This window comes from Carya illinoinensis, chromosome 3 (assembly GCF_018687715.1).
Source record: "Carya illinoinensis cultivar Pawnee chromosome 3, C.illinoinensisPawnee_v1, whole genome shotgun sequence".
Lineage (NCBI taxonomy): Eukaryota > Viridiplantae > Streptophyta > Magnoliopsida > Fagales > Juglandaceae > Carya > Carya illinoinensis.
The window spans coordinates 20,596,687-20,606,356 of NC_056754.1; the positions used below are offsets into that span (position 1 = coordinate 20,596,687).

At 40.8% G+C, this 9,670-nt stretch overlaps 1 protein-coding gene across 1 annotated transcript; it reads right to left on the reverse strand.

Annotated features, from left to right (window-relative positions):
* Positions 1–2,533: 2,533 nt before the first annotated feature.
* LOC122303727 (B3 domain-containing transcription factor ABI3-like) lies at positions 2,534–6,469 on the reverse strand. Its single transcript, XM_043115634.1, has 6 exons — positions 4,072–6,469; positions 3,820–3,912; positions 3,590–3,690; positions 3,411–3,457; positions 3,240–3,316; positions 2,534–3,085 (listed from the first exon to the last, which is right to left on the reverse strand). The coding sequence occupies exons 1-6, from the start codon at positions 5,764–5,766 to the stop codon at positions 2,924–2,926; spliced, it is 2,175 nt and encodes a 724-aa protein (XP_042971568.1). The 5' UTR covers positions 5,767–6,469; the 3' UTR covers positions 2,534–2,923.
* Between the last annotated feature and the right edge of the window lie 3,201 nt (positions 6,470–9,670).

Below are 9,670 nucleotides of genomic sequence, written 5' to 3' on the forward strand. Positions count from 1 at the left end.
CAAGCTGAAGGTTTGGGCGCTGGGGCTGTAAGGCACGGGCTGGAGCCGTGCGCTGGATGGCATGCTTGGTGGGCATGCCAATAGCCTTGCCTGTAAGGCACAGGTTTGAGCCATGCACACAGGCACGCCACTATCCTTGCTAAATGGTGCTGGGGCGCGCATGCATGCGCACAGGTGCACACTCAAGGGAATGCGCATGCCTACATGCATGGTCTGTGTGTGGCCAGTAATCTCCCTGGGTGTCGGCTGTGTGTCAAGGCATGCAAGCAACCTAGCCATGTGACTGTCCTGGTCATGCCATGACATGCTAGTTGGGATGTCCTGTGCCTGCCATGGTAGGAGCCATGGCATGCCTACGCCATGTCTGAGCGGCTGACATGAGTGTGCCATGGCAATGGGCCATGGCATGCTAGCGATATTGTCAAGTGCATGCCATGGCGGGGGCCATGGCCTGTCTGTGGGGCTATCATGCAAGTGCCATGGCAAGGACCATGGCATGATGGTGGTGTTGTCAGGAGCGTGCCATGGTTGGGGCCATGACATGCCTGTGGGCGTGTTGAGGGTCATTCTGGTAGCCCATGGGGCTATCAAGGCATGTCAGTGACAGTGTTAAGGCAAGGCCCGTGGGGCTGTCAGGGCATGCCCATAAGAGTGACAATGGGCTATCAAGGCTGAGCCATGGCTTAGTCAAATGAAAATATGTGAGCCATCTTCCAATTGACCCGCGTTATTCCCGCAACCTCCCTAGGGTCTACACTAGACTCCTTGAGAAGTCCTCCAAAGCCAGGCTCGACCCCATATGTGGCCCAATCTTGGATGTCCATACATGTCTAGGATTTTATCCTAGGATGATTTTTGTTGGGGTCTCGACAAGCTTGTTCGGTGCGTAGTAGCAACAAAATATGTCTAGCGGTTACATGCATCATGCGGGAAGACTCTCCATCTCCAAACCTTCCAGATTGACCCACCCCACCTCACAATCACCTATGTGTGGGACCACATGCTACCATAGGCTAGTGTGAAGAAATTCAATCCACTGCAGTCCAACCCATTATATGCCGATCTCCTTACTATATTTCCAATTTCCCTAATCAATAATTTTGTGGAAGTGAACATGGGTCTCTTCAGGAAACATCTTAGGACAACAAATTGTAGTACATCTTCAACATCCACCACCTCTAATGGTGTCATCATAGTTTGCACAGCTATGCGAACTATAAAAAACTATCATTTGAGACCTCGTTTGATTATCCAGTTCAGATGAAATGAGATGAGATTTTTTGTTAAAAGTTAAATAAAATATTGTTATAATATAATTTTTTAATTATAGTTTTATTTTGAGATTTGAAAATGTTGAATTGTTTATTATATTTTATGTGAAAATTTATTAAAGTTGTAATGATTATATGAGATAAGATAGTTTGAATTTAGGTATCCAAAAGCCCTAAGATGGCTCTCTCCTTTGTAGGGTATGGATTGGGACCAAGTTTTTGGCCCTGAAACCCGATTTCTTTTTCACCTTAGCATTGTGATTATTGAAATAAGGTGTTTTTTGGAGAACCTCACTCCCTTATTATGTATCTCACTTTCCATTTCTTAATGAAATATTTGCTTGCTTAGAGAAAAAATAGCATCTCCTTAATTTTAAAAAATAAAAAGGCTATTAATAAGTAACATTTATATATAACTTCTGTTGTATCTCTTTGTGGCTAAATTAGCATTTCTCCATTAATAACAGTTTCAAAACCAATATCAATATCTTGAATGATCTTACTCTCTTAATTTAGAGGTAATAACTCGCACCATTTTCATATCCAATCGGGGAGCCTAATTAGTAAACAACGTGAAACCACAATATAAATTAATGTCCATTACTTTTCATTCTTGATGAAATACTGATTGGAGGGCCGAATAGTCCCTCTTAAAGAGTGGGCCAAGCTCATGACCATGAAGATCCATGAATCAAAGGTCAAGGGCCCACAACCCAATAATCAAAGGGCCAACAAGCCACAATGCGCCAATGCGGAATTCAAATCCAGATGTCATTAATCACGAATTAATGACTTAACATGCAAATAATATCTAGCGTGATATTCGCCCGTGGTACTTGTCTGAGAATAATTCCCTCTGACATAATAGCTGATATGGAGCCCTAACAATCTATGATCCAACAAAAACTAGAGAATGTTAAGCTGCATGCCTTCTCATCACACACCCAACTCATATAAAAAGAGTTCAAAGAATTCGCCTAAAGTAACATATAAACTCCTTGAAATTTGAAACTCTTCAAGCGATATACTAATTTAGGCATCAGAAGTGTCCCTTGACACATCGAGGCGCACCTACTTTCTGATTGCAAGTTACTGAAAGTCATCGGCAGAAATACAAAACACGTATGCAACCCTAGTGATCATAATAACCAAGTATGAATAGTAAACATGATACAATTGTAGTTATATATAATATTAATATATATTGAATTGATGTACACCCCATGCATGCAGCATATTATATATAAATATATAACACCTAATTTTAAGCATTACATGAAGAGTACTTAATATTAAATGGAGATGATACACCTAATTAAAACCGAGTATAATTAAGCTAAGCCTAACTGCTGATTTATAATCACGAGTGGCTAGAAATGTCCTGATCAACGTACGCACGCATTGAGTCCCCAGGCCAATCTCCTTAATTAATTAATACTCTCACTCGGTCGGCAGTTTGTGATAATTTGCATCTATATATATATATATTAATTCTAAGGGCGCTCCTGACTGAAACAAAAATTATTAACCAATGACGGAGCTTCAGATCCAGAAGTACTGCATGCTAGGCCATCCATTTGTCCATTCGTCTTTTTTGCATGAAAGAGAAGTGTCATGCGCTGCTTTGCTAGCTCCACCTTTCTTCTCTCACTTTACTGTTTTTTGCGTGCTGTGGGCGAAGATGATATTGCACCCTCAGCACCAGCTGGAGCAGTAGTGGTGGTTGAAGTTGCATGCTGGAGTTTCTGCGATTTTCCAGGCCTTTTGCTCTCGGATTTCGGCCCTGGTTGCCGTACCTTCACTCCTCGTATCATCTGCGAGGTTTAATTACTCAAAATATAATTTTAGAATCATAAGCAAAATTTTAGAAAATAGTAGTCAACAATAAAATAAAAAGAAGCAAAAATTAATTAAGAGTACAACGATAGCAGGAAGAGAAAATGATCAGAGGGTGCATATATAACATACATATTTGCCACACTTGACGTCTGAGTAGATGACTATGAAGTCTCCTTCTTGGAGTCCATTGGCCCTCACAAAATCTCCTGAAATAATATTGATGACCAAAATAACTAAAATCAAATAAAAAACTTACATGAAACATATAAAGCTCTAGACGGCCGCAATGCAATTACCCACCTGTGTTTTCAAGAAGATACATCCTGCTTTTATTGTTTGGCCAGTACCTGCAACTCCATGAGAAGGGAAAAAAAGGAAGGAAGGAAGACGACGTGATTATTTCGATTGTATTAAAATGAAGATGAAATAAACGGGAAGGGAAATTAATAAGATCATTGATTAGTTAAAGTTTGGGATACCTATAGCGCATGTTCCATACACGGGAGGTCCCTATGTCTTCCATGGCAATAGAAATGCCATCTCTTGCCTCCAATTCTGGAAGATGGGTCTCTGCTTCCTTCTGATTAAATTTTCAAAAGAAATTTTATTGGCCCTTAAAAGCGTACTTATCAGCAAAGATAGGCAAGAAAAAAATATCTCTATTTAATGGAACAGTCTAATATCAAAGAAAGAAATTAATGAAGACTACCTTAGGCAAAACAATTCTTCCAAGGTTACCCACATCACTCTGCTTCAGCACCTTTTGGAGAAGAAACCTTAAGTTCTTCTCAGGTTTCCAGCCCTATTCAATCAATTCCACACAAGCATGCATCATTAATTATTCGAAGCACTAAAATATCAAGCACTATTTCAATCGCTTCCCAAATATTCATTCCGCATTACAGGATTTAACATTGGATCTGGGTGTGAAAATCAAAATCAAGACAAAGAGCCTTGCTACCTGTCTTCTATCTGATGCAACTCTCCCCGGGAAATTCTGTTCGTGCATGGCCGTCGGATCCTCCGGAATTCCCAGTGCCATCTCTGCAGGCATCACCGGCGAGCCCGAAGCCACCCCACCTGTAGTAGAGGGCCAGTATACCCAGTTTCCTGGATTGGCCTGAGTTGCTGCGGCTGCGGTGCAATTGTCACCTCCAAGTCTTGCATGCTGATCTACATTCTGGCTTTGTTGCTGATTTTGCTGGTTATGATGATTGTGATGATGCCTATGGTGTGATAAAAACCGCCTTTGCCTCGCCATCCTCTTCTTCCTTGCCTCTTTAGTAGCTGAAGAACCTAACCTCAACAGCCTCTCGCCGTGACCGTTAAAATACTGTTGGTAGGGGTATTGATTTCCATACCCTGCAAAAGGTTGTGGAGCCTGGTGAAGATTATTTTCTGGGAAGGCGTTGTAATGAGACGCCAGAGAAAACTGCGATGGAGACCATGAATGCGAGGAGTCCAGCATGTGATACTCTGTCGGAGCTGGGTAAGGACTGTGGCTATTGAGATTGGAAGCTCCATGTGTATAAGGATCACCCATATACCCAACCATTGGAGGGTAAGCCGCCGGTGGCCCCAGCACGGCAGTCGGTTCGGCAACATAAGGTGTTTGAGGGATCCATGATGACTGTGTAGCAAAACAAGGGTTTGGTTCAGGTGTCACGGACTCAGAATTAAGATCGGCGTTAGGGTTAGAGTTTTGGAAAGGGTCTTGGTATTGTTCAGGAAAATGGGTGGGTGATTCTTTGTTGCGCCTTTTCTGAAGATGGTTCGTCTGAACCCATTCCAGTACAAGTTTCAACAGCTGCTTCATGGCCTCCTTTCCTCCACCCAAACGCCTTGCAGCACTCTCGATAGTGGCCTTCTTGATCCTCACACTCCTCAGGTCTTCTGCAGAGACGGTCTCTTTGTTTGTTCTAAGCCACTCCAAAAACACCGTCGCCATGTCATCTGGATCCTTCTCTTCATGGCCGGTCTCTTTGTCGTTGTTACCCTGTAACATCAGCTGGTCATGTTCCCGATGTGCATGCTGCTGCATTGCATGTTCTTCTAGAGACATTTGTTCCTGTTGAAAATCCTCGAGGGGGTTGTTTTCGCTCTGAAAGATACATGATGGATCGAAGAAATCGTTGCTTTCAATTAGATCCATGTACCCCAAAGTCTCCATCACATCCATACAGTCCACATCTTCAAGGCCGTGATCAGGCGGCTGAGGGATCTCCATGGAGGCGGTGGAAGACAAGGCTCCAGGCAGCGCATCCACTGGGTCATGCAGGCCGTTGTGATGATGATTCTTCTTCTCCACATCTTCCTCTGCATCTGATTTCAGAAGCGCCCAAGAAGCTGCGGAAGAGGACGAAGAGGCCGAAGACGATGACGAGGAGCACGTGATAGCCTTGACTGGTGCTGGAATGGATGATGATGATGAAGATGATGACATGCAAGGGAAATCAGGGAGAGGAGGGAAGTCAGTGTAAAAGAGTGAAATATCATGGACATCTGCAAGCAGATGATCTTGTTCATTTGAAAGCCAGATCTGTCTCTCATCAACACTCAATGCCTCTTCCTCCTTCATGGCATCAGAGCCGGTAGGTTTTCCATATTTCCTAACCCCTGCTTGGAGATCTTCACTTTGCAGTTCCTCGCCCTCCATCTTTCTATTCCCAGAAACGATAAAATCAACCAAACAAAAAAAAAAAGTTGAAACCGGAAACCCTTTTTTGAGTTTGTTGCCCACAGATAGAGTTTCGAGGGAGAAAGTATGAATGACGAGGAAAATGAAAGGAAGGAAATGGTGTTTTCTGTGTACGGATAAGTGCAAGAGAGATATTTTATTGTTTCTGATTAAGGAAGCAAGAGAGAGAAGGGCCCGCTTTTCCCATGATCAGATCCTCAAACAGAGTAGCAACATAAAGCATCTGGCTCTATCTCCACACAACAAAGATAACATAAACAATATTAATGATATCCAATTATAGCAACAAGGAAAGCGACCTCTCTTCTCTAACCCACAACTTTGTTAGTTTTTTAATTGCATCGTTTATGAGAGACATGATCAGTGATCAAAGAGTTGCATACGATACCGATCAATAAAACTAGATCACATGAAAGACACAAAATTAAATAAAGATATTTACTTTTTACATATATAGAATTATCGGAAACCAAGAGAAACGCAGGGACGACTAGGCTTCAAATCTGGCAAACCAATCAACACAGCGGCTTTCGGGACACCCCCACATGCCTAAACATTTCCAAAACTCGAACCTCACCCATGCGTGTTCTGCAGGTTTCTTCTGGGAAGTTTCCCTGATTTTGCAGATAAGTTCAATATACGTTTTTGTTTTTCTTTTTAAGGGGCCGGTTTCTCTTTACACAATAACTTCATCGTCTGTAGAGAGAGAGAGATAAAAGAGAAAAGTTCTAGAGAGAGAGATTAAAGAAAACAAAAAAGGAAGAGAAAGAAGAAAACAAAACCTCGCGCCGCTAGTTTCTCAGCCTCACTCCGGTTTCTGTGCCACCCTCCATACGTTCCCACCTGAGTGGTGCGACCGACGGTGTATTAACCTTTATGAGCAAAATGATGATCATAAGAGTTAATGGCGCATCTTAAAATTAAAAATTAATTACAGTAAAACACTAAAAACGTTGTACGATTTGTTAAGTTCTTCAAGCACTAGTAGTGATGTAACTCCCTCATCCATGTGAACAACCCAAAATTCATTCCCATTATATATGACAATTCCCAATTACTTCTAAAATCACAATAAATTTATATATTTAAACATATTTACCCTAACAATAAAATCAATTGATTCCGAATTTATATGCATGTCAAAATATAAATCTATGAGCAATAATAATATTGGTGTTATATTCAAATAATTCAGAATTTATCAATATTATTACAGATTAATTATAAGGTGATAAAGGTTTCAAAATAGTACTAAAAAACTCGTTTCTCAGCGCTCAAATATCAAAATTCCTAGACAAAAAATAAACTTTTGTTTGGGGCCGGAGGACCCAATGAATTAATTTATCTCATAAATCCAGCCACGGCTTAATTTGTTTATCTCATTATACACAGAGAGAGTGAGAGAGAGAAACTAGGTTTATGTGCATGAGAAAAAATGGAGGGAGTTGGGGGAAGGGGGGTATTGGTGTCAGTACGTAAGGTAGTTTGTATGGATTCGGGGGCGAAGCGGCGGAGTGCGTAGTTTTGTACTACGTGTCCCTTCCCATGCATTCTTCCCTCACTGACGTAACCTATTTTAACCCCATCCACCAATAACCGTGCTCTCTTCCGTTTCAATCCGCCTTTATCTCCACGCTGCAGAGCCGATACTTTCACATGCATTCATCAATATTTTTATCTCACGGACATGTCAAGTCTTGCCACATCTTAAACCTGACGTCCTGCTTTTTTCTTTGATTGGGTGGCTCGTCCTCATACCCCACTCGGGGCTTTTAACTTCCGTACATTACAGCAAACCTTTGGGATTTTTATCGTTCGATATACTCTCTCTCTCTCTCTCTCTCTCTCTCTCTCTGTGGTGGGCTCCCTCGCACGTGGGTCCAGCTATACACCACATAATTTTCATCTTCCTAAAAATTATACGTCAAGTCATGAAAATTTATTCTATGTAGTGTTCTTACCAAATATGAAATATCCCGATTTCATATGTTTTTCTGTTTTTGCTTCTTGAGGTTTTAATTTTTATTATTTTTGTTACTGACTTTGATAGTTTTGTCAATCGAACCTCTCGATCTCTTTGAATTGTATTGATTAATTTTGTATATATTAATTGTGTTGTACAATGTGGCTTCTATATAGGAAAGATTGTACAAGAGCATTACTAACCCAATTGAAACTTTGTAATGATATACACTAACAGCTCCCTTAAACTCAATGTGGATGAGAAACTACATTGAGCTTGTCAACCAAGTAACGAAACTGAGCCATAGGATGAGACTTTGTAATGATTTTGGCAAGCTAATTTTGAGAGGAGATCTAGACAGAGAGTAACTGAAGAGAACCCTATAGCAAAGATGACAATCAATTTTGATGTACTTAGTCCACTCATAGAAAACATCATTATGAGCAATCTGGATGGCATTGTGATTGCATAGTAAAGAGGAGTGGCAGAGATGAAAGTTACATCTAAATCCTGTAGTAGACATTAGAGCTGCCAAAGGAGTTTAGTAGTGGTGTCTACCAGGGCACAATACTCAACCTCAATGCTGGATCGAGAGAGAACAATCTGTTTCTTGCTACGCCAAGAGATCAATGAGGAACCGAGAATGAAGTATTAAATAGTGGTGGAATGAGGATCAATGGGATCACCTGCCCAATAAGCATAAGAGTATGCTTGAAAAGCTAGTGGAGACTGAGCAGAGAAGTGTAGACAATGGAAGAGAATGCCCTCAAGATACTGAAGAATGTATAGGACAGCAGTATAGTGGGCTATTCGAGAGTAGAAATGAATTGGGTCACCTAATGAACAACATAAGAAATGTCAGGACGAATAACTGTAAGGTAAACCAGGCCACTAACTAGCTATTGATAAAGGGTGAATCAAGATAATAATTCCCCACATGATGGGTGTATCGGCAACCTTGCTATTAATAAGGCCATCTCAAGAAGAAAGATCAGAGACGTACTTGGCTTGGGTGAAGTAGAATTTATATGCGGAGGAAGTGATCTCCAAACTGAGAAAATAATGGAGGTGACCAAGATCTTTCATCTCAAATTGTTGATTGAGGAAGTCTTTAAGTTCCTGAATGCCATTAAAATCATCACTAGTAATAATCATGTCATCCATATATAGTAGTAGCAAAATGAGACCCATTTTGAAACGATGAATGAAAAGGGCCGAGTCATAAGAATTAGCCCAAGCGAAAAACCGTAGAGGTGAATTGATGAAGGACACGAGCTCAGTTGAGATAACGTGGCAAGACAATTAATGTGGCAACACATTTGAATTTTTTCTAGAAGATCATTGAAGATGAAAGATGCTAGGATAGGCATTGACAAAGTTATACCTTGAATCTCGCAAAATTGCCATTTATGTGTTGATTTTTTTGCAGATTTTCATTAGACAACGACTTGATTTATTTCATTCCTATTTTGTCTTTACTTTCCAATTTTAAAAAAAAAAAAATCTCTTTACTATCTTGGGCCCCTATATATATATATTGACCTTCATTATACGAGTGAAGGATCATTGATGATATTATAATAAAAGTGTGTTGCCTTTAGGAAGTTGTTTATCTCTAGAAGACACAACTCTTCCTCTATTTTCTTACTTTAGCTTCCGCTATGTTAATTGGCATAAGAGCAAGTTGCACCTGGCCTAATGGCAAGGATGAGGTTAAAAGCAATCACTCCAGTGGTGCAAAACGTGGAGTCTCATCCCTATGAGCATTTGTATTTTCACAAAGCCAACAAAACAACAGTGTTTCGAAGGTATTGAGTGCATGCTACAGGAGATACAAGGTATTGAGTGCATGCTACAGGAGATACAACAGACCATCGTAGATGTTCAGGTTGATGGTAA

Bases quoted from the DNA above. Each gene is read 5' to 3' on its own strand.
- LOC122303727 (XM_043115634.1), bottom strand. From the start codon at position 5,766: ATGGAGGGCGAGGAACTGCAAAGTGAAGATCTCCAAGCAGGGGTTAGG. The intron at 3,317-3,410 runs GTGGGTAATTGC...ATATTATTTCAG, and splicing joins GTATCTTCTTGAAAACACAG to GAGATTTTGTGAGGGCCAAT. The intron at 3,086-3,239 runs GTATGTTATATA...TAAACCTCGCAG, and splicing joins ACGTCAAGTGTGGCAAATAT to ATGATACGAGGAGTGAAGGT.